Below are 23046 nucleotides of genomic sequence, written 5' to 3'. Positions count from 1 at the left end.
AATGTAAACAGGGCATAAATTACAGCAGCCAGAGGACAGATAAGCTGAAGGACAATGCTGGCACAGGAGCAAATGGGCAGAAATTGGCCAAGAATAAATTTAGACTAGAAATTAGACATGGTTTCTAGCGATCAGAGGAATGAGACACTTCCAAGAGGACTAGTGGGCACATCTCTGCTCTCATCCTGCCCCCTGTGGTTTTACACACATTTGTGAAAAGACATCAAGACACAGGCTACAATAACATAGAACCGTAGCACGGTTTCCATTGGAAAGGACCTTAAAGACGATCCAGTCTCAACAGCTGACATGGGCTGTCTGTCTGCACCAGCTCAGGATGTCCAGGGCCCACCCAAAGTAGCTGTGAATACCTCCAGGGATGGGGCACCCACAGCTGTCTGGATATCATTTGGGAGACCCTTTCTCTCATCTGTAGCATCAATACTTTTTGTCTTTATAATGTTATTTGTTAAAGCTCTAAAAACTGGGGGACTGGTGTACGCTCAATGGATTTTTAAATGAGCAGTGTCCCTTTAACCTTTGCTAATTGTTCTGTCTTAAAATATATCTATCCTAATGGCCTTACTCATTTAACTGATGAATTAAAATAAGCACCAGCAATTATTGAGTGTTTTTATTTAGTGGTGTCGTTAAAGAAATCGAAAGAAAATAAGATCCCATCAAATACAAATGGCCTTATGTAAGTGCTGTTAGGGATGCAATGACGGGAGGGTACTCAGTCAAATGTTTATATTGCTACTATCATTCAAACATCAGCTCAGAAGCTTATCTAATTTGAAAGCTACTCCTGTCGATCTCTGCTATTGATCATTTGCAGGGACACCTCTTGCCACAAACTCACTCCAGAATGGAGGAGATGTCGAGTGTGCCACTGCTGTGTGTGGGTGCTGTCCGTCTGTCTGCTTGATGGGCACTTTGGGGATACCTAGCATGCTCAGAGCAGGAGTTCGACCAGGACTGCTATCTTCCCTCCTAGCTGCAACTCAACCTACATAAAACTTAATGCTTATGCCTGTAATTTTTGCACTGAACTGCTGTATTGCCAGCTAATGTTGTTTAGAAATGAATTGCTGCTGCATAATGTACGGCAGAACAACAAGTACACATTAGCTACATATCACAAATCAGATAATTACAACCAAGATATTCTTACGCATGTTCAACCTCTAATGCAATGTAATAGGACACTATCGAAATAGAGCTCGCATTACAATGACAGTTTTGGCTTCTAGCACTTTGGCTTTCATTGTAATAAATTCTAATTTTCTGATTTTTATCTGCTCCTCCTTCCCCATCCTTTCCCCCCGCCCCCTCCCCACTTCTGGTGGCGTAGGCTGAAATTAAAGCAGTCTTTCTGCCTGATTCACAAGCACAGCAATGGAGCATTTAGGACACAAGTATTGCAGACCACCCTCAATGCCAAAGCACAGCTTGGAGTCAGCAGGCTGGGTTCTGCCCCCAGGTCTGCCAGTAGCCCACAGTGACCAAGATGGTACTTCCTACCCACATTTCAAATTCCTCCCAGCCATAAATGAGGGCAATAATAATGCTCTTAGGAGCCTTCACAATAGGAAAGCTTGCAAAGTAACTTTCCTGGAGGATCAGAGCACTTGTAGATGCCCTATGGAGACGGGACTTGTCAAGTAGTGTAGACAAAGAGGGGCTGATGGAGGAGCCCCCACTTCCCTTATGCTTACAGAAATGCAGCTGTCAGAAAGCTCTGCCCTTTCTTAAGGGTTTACCACACTTTTCTGCTGACACATCACTACGTCCCTTCTCAGCTCCTCTCCACCATGAGCTGTGTTGCTGTTGTATTTTATGACCCCCTGAATGGCTGGCACAGCTGCTACAGAGCAGCCTCAGCCCCTTGCTGGCTGCAACATTTCAGTGGCACTGCTATAAGTGACAAGGTTGCTACCCTGCTTCACCAGAACTTCAGTTCTTAGCACCACAGTCCCCTCCCCAAGCAGCACAGAGCCTCAGAAGCTAAGCAGCAGAGAAGAGGGGAGGAGGTCTGAGGTGCCAAACAAGGCTGGGGACCTGCTCATCCCACCCAGACCCCAGAGGTCTCAGGGCTGCATCAAGGAAATTATTTTGGATAATGAAAGACACTGTTTGTAGGCTTGAGGGAACCCCCATCCCTTGGATGTGCTGAGGCTATAGAGCCTCCTTCTCTACACCCACCTGGATGCTACCCTGTGTGACCTGCTGCAGGAACCTGCTTTAGCAGGGGGTTGAACTAGATGATTTTGAGGTCCCTTCCAACCCCTATGATTCTGTAACAATACAGCAAGTGACTGCACTCAAGGGGTTGTCAGATTAATTGCACAAGCAATTTCAGGTATTTTTTCCCCCTTTTTTTTTATTGTGCAGGGAGTGGAAAAGAAGAAAAGTACATACTGACTCATCTTTTTTCCTCCAATGAATTAAAAAAATATATAGAAATCAACATCGAGTTCACTGAGCTTTTTTAACGTGCCGAATCTTGTTTCTTTTACAGATTATTTAACCCTTAAAAGGTTGATTTGGGTGAAAACTGACAACTTTTGACACCTGCTGTATTCAAGGTGGGGGGGAGGATTGAAAAAAATCTTAGAACTTTCTTTGTTTCCCTCATTTCCCCTCTTCAAAAGAACAGGGGAAGAAAATTTGATAGGCAAAGGCTCATGAGTTAGGAGCAGCTTAATTAAAGGTAAAGAAAGGGAAAAAAAGCAAAGGTCTCATGGGAATAAAAGGAGAAAAATCGTTTCCTTTTTCCTTTTCCTTTTCCTTTTTCTTTTCCTTTTTTTTCTTTTTTACCAGCAAGCAATGTTCAGCCATGTCAGGCCTTAACATGCATGGTGGGTGCTTGGGAACACCAGTGCTTTCATTAATGGGAGCCCTTCCCCAGCTGTTATTGCTGAGCATGATGTTGTGTGGCATGGGACATCCCTTGGCCAGCTGAGGCCAGCTGTCCCCTGCCCACACTCCTGGCCTGGGAGGGGGGCTGTAGAAAGCAGTGATGCAGTGCCAGCCCTGCTTAGCTACAGCCACTGGGGTGGTACCTATGGTGCTCTAGCTGCTACAGGGAAAGCTAACTCCATCCCAGTCAGACCCTGTACAGTCCACAATCAAATCCACAGGGATTTAAGAAAGCAATGATTTAAACCAACACATTTACATTGGTCCAGATAAGTACACCTTCCCCGATGTCTACATCACTAACAAGTTGTAAGTTAAACTAGGTTCTGTTTGAAGTACCCATCTCCCTTACTACGATTGCTACGGATGCCTGCAAGTGCTTTCCAAAGGCACAGCGATTCTTTAGCAGGGCTTTGCCCTCTGACTTGCAGCTGGTGGAACGAGGCTTGCCACGTTTCCCCCGCAGCAGACGCCGCTTGGGGACGGGCGGGCATAACCGCAGCTTCCCGGCGGGGCTGACGGCGGAGCTCCAGTGCCGCCCAGCGGTGGTTGAGCCGCATCTCCGTCCCCGGACTCAAAGGCAAACCTTGCGAAAAACGTTTCCAAACAAACAAACAACAACAACAAAAACACCAACCCAAAGCCAAATCTGGGCACAATTGTACCATTCCTTCTCTGCTTTGCACGCGTGCACCGCCCTCCACAGCCAAATTCTCCCCAAATGAATACATGGACATCTGTGTGTGACATTCATGGAACTGTATCATGATTTAGGTTGGAAGGGACCTGAAAGCTCATCCAGACCCCACCCTGTAACATGTGCTGGTTGCCCCCCAGCAGCTCAGGCTGCTCAGGGCCCATCCAACCTGGCTTTGGGCACCTCCAGGGATGGGACACCCACAGCTCTCTGGGCAGCAGTGCCAGAGCCTTACCATCCTCTGAGCAAAGACTTTTCTTTCTAACACCCAACTTAAACTTCCCCTCTTTGAGTTTAAAGCCATTCCGCCTTCTCCTATCATTTATCAGACCATATAAAAAGTCGGTTCATCTCCCGCCTGTAAGCTCCCCTCAAGTACTGGAGGGCTGCAATGAGGTCTCCCCACAGTCCTCTTTTCTCCAGGCTGAACAAGTACAGCTGCCTCAGCCTTTCTCCGAAGGAGAGGTGTGCCAGCCCTCTGAGCATCTCTGTGTCCCTTCTTTAGACATGCTCCAACAGCTCCACATCCTGTCATCGACCCTCTTCTGCACCAATGAACTTCAATCAAATCCTGCAGCTTGAGAAGGATCAGCACTATATATCAGTGTATGGTGGGGGGCACCCAGACAGAAAGCAGTTCGGCAGAAAAGGGGTTTGGGTGAGCTGAGCATGGCTCAGACATGTGCTCTTGCCGCAAAAGGTGAATAACAGACTGGGTTGCGTTAAGCAAAGCACTGCTAGCAGGTTGTGCTTCAGCACTGGGGGAGACATTCCCAGTGTCCCACTTCTGCTCTCCCCAGTGCAGCAGACACGGACATAAGGAGAGCTCAGCAGCGGGCCATGAGGATGATGGAAGGACTGGAGCAGGTCTCCAGGGCAGGACTTCCTCCCGTGCCCCAGCACACACGCCGGCGAGTCGGGGTCCCTCTGCCAGTGCGGCGGCAGCAGCGCGACGGCAGCAGCGCAGTGCCACCTGCCGCTCGTACAGACGCACGCAGCCACCGGCGCAGCGGCCTCAACCCCGGGGCGCTCGCCCGGTGCTGCCGGCTGAGCCCATCAATGCCGTCTGCCAGGGGAGAGGTTCTCCAGCAAGAGTGTGGCTCCATTACCTGCCCTCTGCAAGTCTAACACTCGACCGTTCTTTCACCCAGTTCGAAATCGTAGAATGGCTTAGGTTGGAAGAGACCTTAAAGATCATCTGGTTCCAACAAAACGAAAGCACCACTTTCTATTGCAGTTTTGGAATACAAATTTAAAATGCCTTTGTTGTTTATTTTTCCCTCCAAACTTTTTGGCTCTGTTGCTCTCCCAGCCCTAACTTAACTCCCCACACCGTGCTCTGCTTTACAGACTCGGAAGAAATGTGTGTGTGCTACAGTCACCTTCACTCCCTGCTTCCAACACACCAGCAGCAGGGTGAAACAAATCACCCGCAGCAGCACAGAGCAGCACCCTGTCATGTTTTTGAGAGCCTGGCTGGGGAGATGGTGATTTTTGAGCAAGGGAGATGGTTTCTCTCCCTTCAGCACTCCTTATTACCATCATCATCCTCTCCCAGTGGCAAGGCTTAGATCCTGAGCATCAGCTATGTGAATATCCAGTAAAACACAGTGAGATCCTCTGGGCATCCCAACAAACAATGCACCCTGCAGCCAGGTGCACTGCCACATCAGCTCTGGATGTTGCAGCCCATGGGCAGTGTTGGTGCACAGATCCAAAGGGAAACATTCGCTAACAAGCTCAGCCTTTGCTGCATCCTTTGCTCATATGGCTGTGAGCTGTGAGGTTCCAACTCACTCCATTATTCATAGCTATTTGTTTGCGTTGCCTTGAGCAGTTCTTGCTCTGCCAGTCATGCAAGCCCAACATTTGTAATTTGTCCTATAAAACAGGAAATTATCGTAGGAAAAAGGCAGCACACACAGCTTTCCACCACAGCATTAATACTAAGCGCTATGTCTCATTTTAATGGAATAAAATCAGTTTGTGCTGCACTGCCTGCAAGGGAAATTTCCACAGACCTCCTGGACTCACAACTGGACTGCAGTGAGAACTGAGAATAGGTCATGGGGGCAACTTTTCAAGGTTTCTTCTTAGGAAATGGGAAATACTCAACATTTGTTCTTGAGGAGACCTTCAAGATCTGCAGAAATGCACAGGAAAGATCCACAATTAAAGGTATCTCTGTCCGAATGCCACTTTTCTGCGCACATGAATCTGTTGGGTGTTGCCTTAGCACAGAGCAAGTACTGCAGAGCCACAGTGTAAATGAACTTACACTGTAAAAAGCAGTGCCTTTACTGCTAGCTGCAGTCTGACTGGCAAACACATCACACAGTGACAATGTAGCAGTTCCTCACATCTCTGCCCTATTTAAATCTTTGAGGTTACCTCGACCGGTAAAATCACGCTGAGAAAGCCTGTTATTTCTAATGTATCACTGCTTTCTCTCCTGGGTACTATTTGCCTTCTCAGTATAGCCTGTTTATACAATTAGGCATTTCCTACCCTGGGACATGGCCTTTGCAGTGTCATTGATCACAGCAAATAACAAGTGCAGGCAGGATGCTGCAAAGCCTCAGCGGGCCAACATTGCGCTTTCCTCTTAGCAAGTTTTCCAGCAGAATTTGTTTCAAACAGGGCATCAGAAGAGCCAGAACAGCCTCTTGTGTACCTGCAGCACAGCATCGAGTACAGCACCAGTATAGGAGCACTAACATCACTTGGAATAAAACGACCCAAGAATAGCACACTGTTGTACCTCTTTTTACACAAGAGAAAGTAGTTAAGGGTTTCATTTTATAGTATTTTTCCATCTTTCCTAGTGCTGAGGAGTTACAAAGATTGCCCAGCTGATGCCTGTTACACCAACAAGACCAGGAGTAAGCACAGCCACTGTTACAATGGGAGAAGTCTCCCTAAGAGGACAGGCTGAGAGAGTTGGGGCTGTGCAGCCTGGAGAAGAGCAGGCTCCAGGGAGACCCAAGTGCAGCCTCTCAATGTCTAAAGGAGGCTGGAAGAAAGAAAAGGACAGATTCTTTCTGTTTGATAGAAAGAGGGGAAATAGTTTCAAACTAACAAAGGGGAGATTTAGATTGGATATATAAGGATTTCTTACAGCAAGGTTAGGGAGGCACTAGCACAGATTGCACAGAGGTGGTGGTGCCCCATCCTTGGAGCCACCCAAGGTCAAGCTGGATGGGGCTCTGAGCACCCGATGGAGCTGTAGGTGTCCCTGTTCATTGCGGGGTTTGGACCAGACAGCCTTTAAGAGTCCCTTTTAACTCAAACAATTAGTGGAGTCTGCTCAGGGGGGCCAGGAACTGCAGTTTGTGCCCCAGAACAGGTCTGGTGCCAAGCGAGCTCAGATCCCACTGTCACTGCTGTCAACTCCCAATTCCACAGCCCAAAAAAGCCAAAAACAACTCCCTGTAAATAATTAATCCTCATTACCCTGGATCACCCTTAATGAATGAAAAGGTTGTCTGGGAACCTGCTGGGCATGGTAATATGACTCCAGGAGTTGGGGTATAGAGATGCATTTCTGACGGCATTCCTCAGGCTCCTCAGGGAGAGACCCTGGGTTGAAATCTCCCTCATTAACTCCACCTGTGACCCAGCAGCCTGAAAATGCTGCAGGAAAAATGTTTGTTTTCACTGAAGATGTCACACGCATCACAAGCCAGGCATGGAAATGCTTCCATTTTCCTTTCCCTGTGGAAAAGGCATTTCTTGTGACAAGAACAGAGAGAGGAATGGAGAGGACAGCAACTGGGGCTGTTGGATGCGCTGAGTGCCCTGTGCAGGAGCAGAGCTCTGTGGAGCTCCCCAAGGCCCCTGCCTGCTCTCAGACTGTCCCTGATGGAGGGAGCTCTCAGCTGTCTGCCAGCTGCAGTCTCTGTGCTGGTTCTGCAGAAGAGGGTTAATCCGTCCCTGCCACTGTGCCACTGAGGCACTGCGTAGTGCATGGCCCATTTATCCCTGCCAGGGCTGCTGCTGCACTGGGGATTTGGCTGCTGGTGGAGGGAGGAAGGGCTGATAGAATGCTCTGCAAAGCTCGATGGGCTCCTGCCACCCCACCCAGGGATTCCCCATGGGTGCTCACCATCTGCATCCCTGCTCCCCAACTTTCACTCCTCTCAGTTCACGATGCTCATTTTGCAGAGATTTGCACAGTGTCACAAGGAGCAGAAGGAGCACAGAATTTTGCACAAGTGACACATTCAGGCAAGCATGCAAAGCACTTTAACAGGTATCACGTATTACAGAAAAATGCTCTCTACAGTTCCTTATTTTGCTTCACTCCATGACAAAAGCAAGTAAATAAAAGACAGAAACATGGGCTGATATTCTGAGGGTACAGATGCCTCTGGGGATGGTTATCAGTTCACATGGCTATTTTTGAAGGCTGCTCAAGGTTAACATTAAAATAAAAGGTTGCATTTTCTCTTGAAAAACTACCAAGCAGACTTGGATATGAATCTCGAGCTGGTTTCAAGAATAAGCAGAAATTAAAATCCAGGATAGGACTCCAGAAGGAACAGAGGACACAGAGCTCAGAATCTTTTTCAGTAAAGAATTAGACCACTCTTTTCTGTCAGAGACAGAAGTGTATCACATTCCCTTCACATGACAGAAGGTGGGCAAGTTAGGGGCCGGGCTGAGGACAGCTAGATGCTCAGAATTATTCTGTTAACATTAACTGGCAGAATACAATGGTGCAAGACACAAATAATCCCACTGCCTCTGATGGGACGTGAGATTAGCTGGAGGTACCCCACAAGGCTGGTCAGTGGTGGGGTATTATGAGCTGAACTGGTGGTATATTTCAGCTATTGGTAGGCACATCCAACTATAATCAAATGTCAATCATTCCCTGACAACTCAGAAGAGAGACCAAACCAAGCTTTTTACCTTTTCTTTGCTTAGCAGGTGATGTTCTTATGGGAAAAATTAAAACCCAACATCCAAATGTCTTTTTCTACTGGCTTCCACCTCCACCTCCTTCACCAGAGCAGCAGCTTCTACAGAACTTTTTGAATCCTTGGGAACACAGCAAGAGCATCCCCCATGCCCTGCAGACTGCTGGGCTCAAATTACTTAGTGGATTATCACGTTATGATTAAAAGGTTTTGGCTCATGTTCAGAGATCTTACAGTCCTTCCCATGTGGGGTCCCTGTTTGCTCAGCTACATCAGCTATTGATGCCAAAGTAACTGCTTGCAGAAAGAGGGACTAGCCTCTGAATTTCACAAAGCCTGGCAGAGACAGAGCACTGCTTCTGTGGTAGCTGTTCCTGCAATCCTTGCACTGCTGTCACAGCCCGGAGACTTTCTTTACTCAGCATAAGGCATGTGGACAGGAGGAAGAGTGGACTCATGCTTCAGAGAGCCAGTCCAGCTGGCTGCCACTCCTCCAGCCCTAACAGGATAGGATTCATTGCACTGCCTTCTCTGAGCTTAAAAATAACTCAAGTGAAACTGGCTAGAGAGATCTATGCTTTTCAGCAAGTACCTTGCTTCTAGCCCGCACACCAGCAATCTCCTGACACAGCACGGAAATATCTTTATAATAGGAACAGGATGCCATCACCATGTTCACAGAGGCCACCCTAAACCTGGTGAGGTGTCTTTGTTCCACACATTGCCCTGAGCATTGGGCTGGACATGCAGCAGACAGAGATCTCATGGCTGCCTGGTTGGCCTAGCTTATTCCTCTCATACCCTCCTGTGTGCTTAACCTCACTGTCTACACACCCAAGGTCCCCCAGCTGTATGTGAGCATTCCTACAGGTTGCTAGATGAGTTGTGTGCAGGTTTGGCTAGAATAAATTCACCGGAAGGCTGAATGAGGCTATCTATGGGCACAAGCCAGAAATTGCCTTCTCTGAGACCTCCTGCCCTTCTGCTTTGTATATCATCTTTCCTTGAAGCATTATGTTGTAATGGTAGAACATAATGGAGTCCTTCTGCTCAGATCACCCAGGTCTGTAGAAGCTCATCAGCTCTTCCATGCCTCAGGCTGTGCTGCCTCCTGCCCAGGCAATGGCACTGCACAAGTACTGCTAGTGGGCAAGGAGCTGAGAGACTCATAATCAAGGACAGGATATTCATCCTATCAGGAATAGATATATTAATGAAGACAACATCCCCACAGCCCACTGCTAGGTGTGAGTCAGGATCTTGCTGAGATAACTACATTGCAAGGGTGAGCACAGAGGCCAAATGACCTTGGTCTGAGTAATCACATGGAAATCACAGTCAAATGGAGTTACTCCTGAAAGCCTCCATGTGGCCTTTTGCATTTGTACCCATTGTGCCCTTCCAGTGGGTGACACAGCTCCTTTTAAGATTCAGGCTGCATGCTGGTGAGCACTCTGAATGAGAGGACTTGCATTTCCAATGCAAAATGAAAATTCCTGAGTCACCATTTTATCAGGTGCTGAATAAGAACAAGTTTATTTTTTCATATCCTTAATTACATGTTTGGAAGGGGCTGGAGCAGCTCTTAAAATGAGGAGGAGAGATGCTAGAGCAAGATGCTGATAGAGATGGCTCGTTTGGCCAAGGTGTGGGAAGAGCACTGCAGGTGCCAGCAGAATTGGATGCTCCCTGGCAAGACACGCTCTGCTTGTTTCTTCCCATTTTATTTTTTTTCCCCTCTGAATGCAGTAAATATGTGTGCTTTGGGATGGGCAGGAAGAAAACAAAGGTTTTGTTTGGCCTGTGGGACTCTTTGGCCATGGTAATACATTTCTATAATTAAATCAGTCCCAACTAAAGCCAGGAATGAGCAAGAACCAGCTGCTGCACGTGAAGTACACTAACACTGCAGTGTTTCCTATCTAACAGACAGACCAGGAATGGCATATTTAACATCTCATCCCTAGAAGCTGTTTCCTCTGAGCAAAGAAAGAGAGCACAGAAGAGAAGAAAGAAACACACTGCTGGTATCATTCTTGACATATGGCTTTATCTGCGTGTTTGCTGCTGGCCCTTCAGTGCCTGCCTCATAGCACGGTCTCTCCATCAGGCAGCTGTCGATACGGGAAAATTGAGTTTACCATTAATGAGAGTCACAGCCAATAAGCAATCAGGCAGTGTGCCCTCCATTTCATGATTAATGATTCAGGGGATATTTGTCTTCTACAGCATTGCCAGCCACAGCTTTCCCACCTCTGCAACTATGGTTCTGAGTCACATCCGAAAACAGGCAGGACACCAAACCTTTAGGTTTGACTTAGTTCTGTCTCAGGACAGAGGAAATTTAAGGAGCAATGAATACAAAGCAGATGTCACCTGGAGGAGTGCTTTACCCCATTGCCTCAGACCTGACTGCTGCTGGGGCCAATGCCACCCATTCCTCTCCCTGTCTCACACTGCACCTTTCCTGCTGCTTCCCTCCTGAAAGCAGCAGCACCTGTGTGGCCACATGATGACTCAGCTAAGGGAGATGAATATTTGATTGATTGGAAATTAAATTTAAATAGAATATTTATTATTATTATTCTTTTAGATTTAATAAAAAGTTATTTTCCTGTTCTGGTTCACCCCCCAGCAGTAGCATCAGCACAGGGAATGAATGTGAATGTGCACACAGAGGATGGGAATGCAGGCCTGTCCCCCTCTCTTACAGAGCAGTGAAAACACTGAGGAATTGCAACCCTGGTACCATGCTCCTCCAGGTCTGTTCAAAGATTGAACATGCCCCATAAATCTCTAACTTGAACCACGTTTATCAGCCTCTCTCAGATTCATTTACCTTTCCTTTCTAATTCATCACATATTTAAATCAAAACCCAAAAAATGCCACCCTGACACCAGTAAACAACTCCTGCATTCACATATCTCCTTGGGAGAGTGCCATAGTTCTATGAGTGCCTGGAAAGTACTTGAATATTACTACAGCCATTTAAGAATCTATAGAGACTCCAAAGGGATCTGAGTCTCTAAGTAGTAAGATCAAGCACTTAGATGAAAGAACCTCCCTTACTTTGTGCCAAGTGGACTCGAGAGTAATCTTCCCCAGCCTTTTAACAAACGTCTGAAAGTTGAGAGGTTAAGAGATGAAAGGAGATCAACAAACAAATTACCAGATGAAATGGGTAATATTTAGCCATCATAGAAGCCAGCGCCTTAAGGAGACAGAGAAAGCAGATCCGAAAAAAAGAGACATCTCCAAAACTGTTCTCAGATGGCCACTTCCAGAGGCAATCATGCTAATTGCACATATAAATTAGACAAACAATTATGAATGCGTTTTTCAAAATCAAGCCCCATTTGTCTTACTCTTGCAAGAGTTTCCAATCAACAGTTCAAATTATTGAATACAGAACAGATAAGTCATCAAAAAGATGAAGAATGTGTTGAATGTGAAAAGATAACAATCTCTTCCCTATCTTTCCTATGTTTCTGTAACCAACTCCTCCTAAAGATTTAAAAGAACATTTTCTATTGACATAAGCCACAAAATGAATTTGGCTTAATAAGGCCCGCTCATCTTACAAATCCAGAGATAAAAATGTAAATGCACAATAGAATGTTTCAAGTAATTTTGAAGAGGTCATTATCGAAGTATAAACATGACTATCTACCATCTGACATCCTGACTGCTGCTAATGTTCTTTATGGGAACTTAAATTATCGTTTAAAAGCATAATTTACCCTTTCATCATTAAAATCCCTTACATGTTATAATTCACCTACCTTGGGCAATGAATATACAGTCAGCTTTCCTTCTCTGAATAAGTACAGTTTTAGCAAATCACTTAAGCATGGGCTTAAAATTAACTAGCTGATTGAGGTCACAGCCCACTTTGCCTATGCATTAGCAAACTGCTGCAGGTGATGCAGAGAGGGTAAGCAAGCTCCAAACAAAACCTTGTTTTCTATGAAATCTACCTCTTAAAACATTTCCATTACATATAGTGGTATAAGTGCCGCTCTGCCCTCATGCAGAAGATGTAACTCTGAGTACTTTAAAACGAGTGCTGTTGCAGATTCAGTGTTAGAAAACTTCCCTGGAAAAAACTCTCTTTCAGGGAGGCAGGAAGACAGGGTGCTTGTTGCCAGCACTCCCATCACTGCCCTTCCAGGTTTCTAGATGGCCACCCTAGAATCACAGAATCATTAAGTTGGAAAAGACCACTAAGGTCATCTATTCCAACTGTCAACCCATCCCCACCATGCCCACTAATTATGTCCTTCACTGGCACAACTCCATGATTCTTTTACACCTCCAGGGACAGTGATTCCACTACCTCCTTGGGCAGCCTGTGCCAATGCACCACCACTGTTTCAAGGAAATGCTGCTTCTCTACATCCAACCTTGAAGCCCTTCAGGCATTGGCTCACAGGTTGTGCTTAACCCTTACAAAGCAATTGCCTACATCAGCTTTCTCCAAGCTGGCATCCAACATGCTTTCCCTGCTAAGCTACACTCCTATTGTGAGAAATGTATAATGAATGGGCTTTTAATGGGAGCTTACTGACTGGCTGGGAGTCTCAAATGCTTCTCAAAGCACAAGTGAGTAATCTCTTCCACACTCTAATATCATCATAGTGCATTTTCTGTTAAATACATAAAATCTAAGCCCATTTCCCCAGTTCCAGTGTCTAGACTCAGAGTAATATTAAACTACTTTGAACCTCGGAGTTCTGCAGTGTCCCACACAGGTGCTGTTTGAGTCTCCCAGACACCTCTTGGATTTACATAGGATTTATTTTGGCTCCACACACAAGAATCAGTAAACCATTCAAGGGGGAGCACAAGAGGAGGCCTGCAATGTTCAAACTATGGTTTCTGTGTGCTACTGTGTTCCTTTCTTTGCAGCAAAGACTATTCAGACTGCAAGACATACAGCTTGAAGCCCATGCGATCTCAAGCACCAAGGGAGGAGGACAGGGTCAATTTTCACCAGCTCAAAAGAGGTCTTCCAGGAGACATTAAACCAAGCTGTCTGGAACCACATCCAGAACAAAGGAAAGGGGAGTGCACCTTTCTATATCTGATCCACGGATATCCTTTCCACAGGACACTGTGATGCTAAAGATGTTCAGGAACTCAAGCATTATCCACATTATCCACATTGCTGTGGATAAAGCAAAGCTGAAGCAGGGAGTAAGACATGCTTGCTCCTGGTTTTAAGGCTTAAATAGAGATTATAAACGTGCTATAACAGAAGTCTGTCCTTAAGCATTTAGTGGTGCTACATGCTTAGCCAGAAGCAAACACTATCATCTAAAAGCCATGTTTCCTGACCTCCTCCAAGAGGATCCCTCCCTGAGGGCTTGCCAGCCAGTGTGCTTAACACAGGGTATTGACCCAAAGGACAAGGTTGTGTGTACAGCAGGGAGCTTTCAGCAGACCCTACCACTTGCTGGGACTGTCTAACAAGAGCAAAATTCATTCACAGAAGTGTTCCATCGATAAAGGACATGCTTCCACTTAACTGTACTTTTTATTCACGCTTGACAAACTATCTGAAGAAATCTGATTGTTCTAACTCACTTTTCTTAATCTCAAGGAAAAAAAAAGAACTAACCAGCATACCAACTCCAGAAGAAAACCAAGTTCTTTCACCTTGTGTCTGAGATGCTGGAAGTGAACTTCAGGGCAGTAACAGGTATCCCAGAAGATGCCATGAGATGTGTGTCAGGCATTTACTGGGCTGAGTGGAGGCAGGGAAGGAGCACTTCCCTTGCTGATCATCTTGCCAGTGACTGACAGACAACTCTAGGTTATGGCTAACAACAGTGAAGGATTCATCACTGTCAGAGATAGAAGAAAAAGCAAACTGAGTTTCAGTCTTAACCATAAAAGGTAAATCCCAGTCATCTGAGAGGAATGCCTGAGCAGAGCAGCAGGACATTGAGCCATGCTTGAATATTTACATACATATTTGTCTGATCAACCAAACAAATATTTACAAAGATTATACCCTGCTTGCATAGAACAAAAGTGCTTGGGGAAATCAGCCATTCAACATTTATGGGTGCCTCTAGTCCCAGCAATATACTGACTGTGATAATAACCCCAAGAAGATGGCAAGCAGTAGAGCTGGGAGCAAGGGGAGCGTGCCTTACAGGGACATTCTGTGATTCTGTGACACAGGGACATGTCTCCAAACCATCAGGATCTGCACCTTAATTTCACTGCTGCGATTCCTTGTAAAGTCAGATGCAATTACAGGGCTACTAAAGGGAAAGCTGCTGTCTCCACCAGTGAAAAAAAAGACACCCCACTTGGTCTGATTTTTACCACACATTTTGATAGAAGAAAAAAAATCCAGAACTGATGAGGAATTTGCAGTACAGAGAATTTGGCAACACCTTTTCACTGGCCATTTCTAGATGCACCAGCATCAAGACACTTGAGTACCATTGCTGATGGATATGTCTCGTCCTTGTGTTCTCCCAGACTGAATGTTTTGTTTAAATGTGTCCACCTCCACCACAAGCCCCACAGAGAAGGCTGCTGTGGTTTGTTCCTCCATCCTATCATACCTTAGGTCCCCCTAGCAGATTTTCCAAACCTGAAAGTTCACCAGACTTAGTCAGAGGATGAAGTATCACACTGGGCACTTTTACCCACAAAGAAAGCACACATTTCTAGAGCCAGTTTCATTAGAAGTTCCCCATTCTCCATCTCTCTGCTTTGGTGCTTTCAGTTCCTTATTCCATCTTCATGTTCATGTTCCCTTCCCACACTATCCATGTTAACTCTACCCAAGTTTCTACCAACAACAACAAAAAAAAAACAATCAAAACACCACCATGGAATAAGATAAGTAACAGCAGGTCACAGGAATTCAGAACGTTTTGTATTTAAAACACTTCCCCTGCTTTTTATGCCCACACATTCATTTTCCTGCCCTGGGACCTTTCTGTTTTCCCCTGCATTCTGCCCTTTTTTCCCTGCACAGTCACCTGCACAACTGAAGAAATCTGAGAAGGCCTCCTAGAAAGCAGGCAAAAACCTGGGACCAACATTACTGGATTTAGGTAGAGGACTTTCTAGTTTCCTCAACCCTTTCTCCTATCTTCAGGATCATCAGCAAGTGACTAATCAGGTCTATGACCTGGGGCATATGGCCAGTGCACTCCTCAGATGAAAGACCCACAATAAATGCAATATCTCAGCTGGTCCCATGTCCAGGTGTGACTACATAAATAGATTTGTTGACAACTATTACTGGGACATATGCAAGAACAGAGAGCTCTGACAGAGCCAAACCATGGCTTCAGTCAAGTCACTCCATTCTTGCCATTGCCCACCATTCCCTCCAAGGCACATGACAACCTAATTAGGACAGAACAGCAAGAGTGCTGTGCTATGCCCAAGTGAGTTTTCAAGTGAACACATGGCTGTGAATGCACATTAAAGCAGAAACAGAACACTAATAAGGAAACAATTGCTAAGTTCGTGTTTTTTAGAATGGAATTTTCCCCCCTTATCTGAAACAAACACAGCTATGAGGGAATAAGTACAATTCCAGTGATAATCCTCAGCTTGGATCCTGGAAGCATTCAGTACTGAATTCTGGAAAACAAAACAATGATAATGACTCACGCTGGGCCTGTGGGTGGATCATCACAAAATTAGTAGCAGCTTCCATGCTCCCAGCTGAGACTGGCTTTGCCGGGTTGTTTTCACAGATCTCCAGGACTGCAATTTAGCACATGCAAATGGGCCTAGCAGCCAATCGCAGCCACAATACTGGAAAGGCATAAACATGCCATTTAGAAAAATGCTGTACCATACAAAACATGATTACCTCCTTCCATGCCATTTCGGGCTAAGGGAAGAAATGCTATTTTTATTATTAAATGTTGCACATCTCTCTTCCTTTAGGGAGAAGAGTCTATTTAAAGGCCTTTAAGCAAACATCTATTCATACAGCTGAAAGCTTTGTGTACTACCATCGCATAACCAATCTCTTCTCGCTTTCAAAGCTTGGTGAATTGTTGATGATATCTGCACCACCTTGCTTTACAATGTCTACAACTAGCATTGGTTTGAACAGCAAAAAAAAGGAGTAGTTTACTTTTAGGAATCAGCAGAAAGGGCTGTGGGAAGAGAAGTAAACTTGTTTGGAAATGATATCTAGTAAATGAGTAAATCATTTTCACTGATAACATAATAGGATCTCAGTTTCTTTTATGAACAGGGCTTTTCAGCTGGGAAATGATGCCTGTGAACACATCCAGAAGGGCCTGAGGAAAATGGACAACAAGTCTATCAGCAGTGATCTCAAATTAAGGTAGGAAAAATGGGAGGAATTTTAGGGATGCCAAATGTTAGAGAAGGCTGGAAGCCTGATGTCTAAAACTATGATTTGGTTAAGCACATGATCATCTTAAAATGGGATTAGGTGCATGTGTAGATGTGCACTTAAACAGTTCACTGAACTGAGACCTACATCCGGAAAAACTCCTTGGTCATTGAGTAGATGTGAACTAATGATCTTCACACAGCTCTTAAGCTGAAAGTACTTGCTTTAGGAGTCATCAGCTTTAATCCTTCACAAAATTCTTAATTAACATTTCTCACCCAAACACAGAGTTTACAATATGTCACAATTGCACGTGGTGTTTAAATTCAGACAAATTCTCTTTTATTAGTTTGGTATGAGAGGAGGAGGCAATTAAAAGTCATGCCTTTGCAAAACCAAGTTCAGACAAGAAGTGCCATGATTGAACCAACCTTTATTTCAGAGAATTGTTTCTGGTCCTGATTAAGATGAAGCTTATTCTGCTTATGTTCACTGAAAAGAAAAGCATTTCACAAATGCAATTCAATATCTGTGGTGCCCACGTAGCACCCCAAGAAGTTTTGGGACTCAGAAGGCTGGGTGGAGATCTGGCCATTCCAGATCCCTGCTCTGTATGCCGACAGCCAGCTGACAGCCATACACTGACCAAACCACCTAACACCCAGGAAGTCCCCAGCCACGTGTCTGCTTTGAAAGATTGCTGAAAATTATTACTGCAAAATGAACTAGAAAAACCCTACATGGAATTGAAGACTTTCCTTCATATGACTACATAGATCTGCACGTGAACTCTTAAAAAGGTTTTACATGTAAGCTTTAAGATCATTATAATCTGTACCTCTGAATTTCTGTGTAACAGGAGTCAAGCAATTGCAGCAAATAAGAACTTTGTGAAAACCATCATTTCTAGCTCAGACAGACCAGAGACACAGGAGTGCTATGGGCTTCCAGGAGTGATACTTAGTGTATGTCTACATGAGAAGGTTACTTCAGAATGAAGGAAAGTGTAGATTTAAAATGCTATAGCTATTCTTGAATAATACCCAAGAGGAGTGCTCCTATTACAAAATAAAAAAGAATTTTCAGTTTTGCTTAATTCATTTCCCAGGTGAATTAAACTAAATCAGACAAAGATTTTCTTTCAGACAGCGTATGAGTGTCAACAATAGGAATTATTGTGGAACAGCACATGTACTTGATTTCCACTGGTCAACAAATGTTAGTTTTCCAAGGACATGCAACAGGAAGAGGGAACCTGGGCAAAATGTATACAGGGGACCAACACATTTTGAACAGTGGCAGAGAGTAGCAGTTAAGGGAGCTGGTGTAGGAACGGAAAGATGCTGATGATCCCCCTAGTGCAACATTGTCACTTCTCTGCCTTGTGACCAGCTCCCACCTCCAGCTCAGTGACAATAAGTCACCTTCTGCCTCCCACCAGCAATGCACATGCATGCACATCATGCTCCCAGCTGCCACTCAGCAAGCAGACCTAAGTTTTACTATCAGTCATGATGAATACACAGACCTATTCTTTCTACCCATTTGAAGCTGACAGCAAAGTGTACACTCTACACTGTATCCTGACGTCTATCTGAATAAATAGCAGTGGGAAAAACTTCCAGAGCTGGTGTAAGTGAACATGGTTCGTTCACTTACACACATGGGTGCACAGATCACCAACCAAACAAGGAATCTCAAGCAAAACAAGGCACGTCTGATAAGCCAAATGTTAATCTTGAATACACAACTGTGTATCTTATTTATGTAATTCCATTTGCATCTGCAAGTGCAGGCACATTATTACAGTGCCCCAGATAGTCTCAAAACAAATGCAACAATGTGTATGGACAGTAACAAACAGTCTAATAGCAGAGTCAGTCTGACCCTGCCTACCTAGACAGAATGCTCATTGCTACTGCCCCAAAGAGCAGGCTTAGTGTTGTGATGCTCGGAGAAACATAAAGACCTGCTGTGCCAGACATTGTTTTACTCTGCCATAAAGCCAGCATCAATCAGCATATTTCCAGGAGCGTCTCCAAATTTCACCAGTATGAGAGTCCCCATGAAGCCGGTTTCTATCAAAGGCACTGATTTTCAGCATAGGGGCTTAAACTTTGATCCAAATGTTTGAGAATACATCAATCTCAGGACTCAACCAGGCCTCTACTACCAAAAAAAACCCACACCAAAACAACAACAACAAAAAAAAAATACAACAAATAATGTGGTGCTGCTCATCAACATTCGTTGATGAGATAATATGAGAAATACCTGTGGATTTAGCAGCAGACAGGAGAGTCTATATAGGAGCCAAGGGCAGAGTAATCACAAGGCAGAACCACTTGAATGGCCAAATTCCTTACAGAGAACTGGAACACTCACTAGCAGAAATCTTCACACTGCTACTAATGTAGTTAGTACATGGTCTTTCGCCTCAAGTACATGCAAGCCAGATAGGTGATCTGAAATGATTTTTCACAATTACATTCACAGTTATATCTCCAGTCACTGCCAGATGTTTATCTTGAAGTTAGCACTGTAGCAATCTACTTCATTGTGTTGACTTAGAAGCCAAAAACCTTCATATCCCGTAGAAAACTATGCATCCCAAGGAAAGGGGGAAAAATTATTAGCAGAGGAACTTAACAAAGGAATAAAGACTTAACAAAATTAATTATGACCACAGAAGGGAAATCTCTCTGCACACGCAATATAAACAGTCAGCTTATGACTTCTGAAGCTAAGATAACAAGTGAAGTACATGGAAGATTACTGTGCCAAAATACTTGAAAATAATACACAATGGATTAAAGAATAATTCTCTTATTTTGTACTACTAGGAATTACTTGCACTCTTGTGGCACTTTAGAGACCTGTTAAACCACTGTTTTTCTTTGAAGTATTATGCATTAGTTTCTGTTGGAGTCAGGAGTGGTCTGAATGGGCACGAATGTGAATTTAAGCATGTGTTTATATCCTTAAAACTTTTTTAAGGAAAGAAAATGTAGACAGGAGTAGGTTGAAGTGCTTGTCCAATCTGACGGGTAACTTGAGTGCAAAAATAGTTTGGTGTGAACTTCTGACCATCAGCAAAACTCTTCAGATTAGACTACCAAGGGCACAGAATTAGCTCACAGCACTTTATATCCCTACTGTAGTATATGCTCCCATGGTCATTCCTCTACAGTGTACCATCCTTTTGCTGCTGTACATCTCTGACTGGCATAGTCCCCCTGGTGCCATGCTAGGCACAATGCTACACCAGTTAGGTTTGTTGTAGAAGTATGCTCCTATCTTTTGAGGCATGATTATCTTTAAGGAAATAGCAAGGAAGGTAGAGATAATGACGTCCCATGGACTTTATGGCACAACGTTGTGAAATACACAGATCACACAATGCTCAGTATCACTCAAGGCAAGAAAAATTATGAAAGACCATGTATTCATCAAGAAGGTCTAAGGAGAGGATCAATCAGAAAAGCCAAACAAACTCAACAGGATAAACATCATGACACTACAACTAGATTTTGGTTTGCCATAGTTGTAAGCTATCATATCCTACCAGTTTAGGTACTACTCCTTTTTTACCAGTAGTTTATTGTACACTTTATTGCCCTAAGTTTGCAAATGACACAACACAAATATTCACAAGTAGCAATAAAAAAAAACCCCACATATGTCATTCTCCACTTAAAGAGAAAAAACACCTGTGATACTTTCAAACACAACCATGCTTTGTTCTGTTTAGTTTGATCAAATCTTTCTTCAAAGTAGGACAGAAAATACTTTCAAGGGAGCCAAGCTGACCGTTGTGCAGATTTCCAGCATGTCCCCCAACTCCCTTGAGCTTGTTACAGCCAGAACCTGCCTACTCATGGGTCTGGTGGAAGGAATGGTATACCAACACACAAACAGGCAGTTCTTGCCATTAAGAAATTTTCCTTAGGTAGGCCTGAAGGGAATCCAGGCTACCTCAGCAACAGAGTTCCCCAAGCACAGTCTTTCTCTTCAATGGATAACAGCAAGTATTTATGCAAGAGGCATGGAAAATTCTCTCATGAGACAAAGATCTCACATAAGGAAACAACGTAAGCATTAAAAAGTACTATAAAGACAGCCTTGTAAACAACCAGTGCTCAAAGATTATAATGGTCAGGAACTGAAAGCCAGTCAAGCTCAAAGCGTCAGCTTTAATGCTACAACCTCCACAAATCTTAAGTAATACTAATAACACAGGATTTCTTTCCATTACCATTTACTCAGTGTCGTGGAAAGGGAAAGTCAGACTCCTAAAACATGTTCAGCACAAAGGAAACTGCAGACATACCACTTAAATGGCTTCAACAAGATCAACCTAAAACTCAGGCACAGTACCATACCAAACCAAGGCAATTGCACGCATAGTCTCTTCTTCAAATAATGCTTAGCTACAGCTAAAGCATAAACATGTTTCAGCCCTTCACCCCACTGTGCTCCCCAGCATGGAGCAGACTCCAGCAGAACTTTCACCCCAGCAGAACATAAGCCATGAAACAGGCTGGGAGACTCACAGCTCCCTCACCAGGAGCAGTCAAGTCAGGGCATCCTCATACAAGAAGACATTTAACACCCCCCCAAAAAAATTTTGCAACTACAAACAAATGGGGCATGGGGATCTCTTGCAGCAGGCTCAACTCCAAACCAAGAGCTGTGTAGCTGTGTGGCACCTTAGGGAAGCCCACCCCTATTCTGAACAGCAATGTGGCCCGCAGTTAGGGTGAGGAACCCAGGTGGGGTGGGGGAAACACGTAAGGGCCATTTGCAAAGAGAGGGCTCCACATGGATAAGGGAAAACCATGTGGCGGTGTGGGGGCTGCATGTAGGATCCCATATAACAGTACAAGGTAGGAATAGGGGTTTCAGGTGAAACGTCGGGTTAATGGGAGTCCAGGATAAGGACCATGGGTGAGGGACCTGTGTAGGGATGGGGAGCCATGTGTGGGGGTACCCCCTGGGGTCAACACAGCGGACAGAGCCCGGCCACCTGTGCGCGGCGCCGGCGGGGAGGAGGAGGAGGAAATGGAAGAGGAGGAGGGGGAGGAAGGCGAGGAAACGGGGCCAGCCCAGCCCGAGCGGCACCCGGGAGGGGAGGCGAGGGCGGCGGGGACAAGGACGCGCGCTCCCCCCACCTGGGCTGTTGCTGGATCTCAGGCGCCTTCCACAAAGACACTGCAGCATATGCGAGCCTTTCTCCAGGAGAAGCCCGAGAATCCTCATGGATTTCACTTTATGGCGCTCTCCCGTTCCTCGGAAAAGGGACCGGCCCCGGAGCGGCCGGTTTTCAGCGGCGGGGCACCAGCCCTTCTCGCCGCCAAACTTCCCGGCCCATCGCCTCGGCCCCGCCGCACCTCGGGGTGGGGACCCGCCGCCACTTCTGGGGACTTCTCCGCCAGGGGAGGACAGGCTTTGCCGGGAAGGGGGTCGAGCAGGATGGAAGGACGTCAAGCCCTAGAAACACAAACGGCCGGCTCCCAGCCCTGCCCCCTGCCGGCACAGCCCCCGCCGGGACCCCCCCGCAGCCGGCAGCCTCGGCCGCTGCTCTCCGCCGCCCCCGGGCACCTCCCGCCGCCTCCCCGCACGGCTCCGCCGCGCTCGAGTTGCCCGAGTGCCGCCCGCCGGCAGCGGGACTCGCAGCGATGAGTGGAGCGCACCACGTGCGGGGGGCTCTGAATATGGCTTTTCCGGGGCTCCCTGCGTGGCACGAACCACGAGACCTGCAACGTGGCTGGAAACAGGACACACCTCTCGTCTTAAGTCACCGGTAGGAGCGTGTGCCTGGAAGCAGGGGTGTGCAAGCACGCAGTTCACACAATCCTTGTTTACTCTCAGGGATCCTAAAGCGACAGCTTTGCAGTAAGGCCGTGCCACTGAAAATTAAGGTTCATTCTCTTTTACACAGTTTTAAACCATTGCAGTTACACCACTTCAGACTTAACTCCATGCTCAGTTTTTGCACCGCACAAAGTTGGGCTCACAGACAGCTGGGGAAAGGTGCTCCCTCAAGAGCTGTCACAGAATTCCTAAGACTTCTAAGATCATCTAGTCCCACTGTTCACTTACCACCACCAATGACCACTAACCACGTCCCTCAGGTCCACATCTCCACGTTTCT

General features: G+C 45.6%; 1 protein-coding gene across 3 annotated transcripts in view; it reads right to left on the bottom strand.

The window, feature by feature from the left end:
- FGF12 (fibroblast growth factor 12) overlaps positions 1-23046 on the bottom strand; it is a 187212-nt gene that overhangs the window by 94651 nt on the left and 69515 nt on the right. The window contains exon 1 of one of the 3 annotated variants that reach the window (XM_072344958.1): positions 22064-22284. The exons of the other annotated variants lie outside the window; for them this stretch is intronic. Coding sequence (XP_072201059.1) covers positions 22064-22151 — 88 coding nt within the window. The 5' untranslated portion in view covers positions 22152-22284. Of the gene's footprint in view, positions 1-22063; positions 22285-23046 lie in introns of those variants that run through there. 3 annotated transcript variants of the gene reach the window in all.

Source organism: Excalfactoria chinensis, chromosome 9 (genome assembly GCF_039878825.1).
Source record: "Excalfactoria chinensis isolate bCotChi1 chromosome 9, bCotChi1.hap2, whole genome shotgun sequence".
Taxonomy (NCBI): domain Eukaryota; kingdom Metazoa; phylum Chordata; class Aves; order Galliformes; family Phasianidae; genus Excalfactoria; species Excalfactoria chinensis.
Note: the sequence above shows the minus strand (reverse complement) of the source record. Positions and strands in the feature narration are given on the sequence as shown.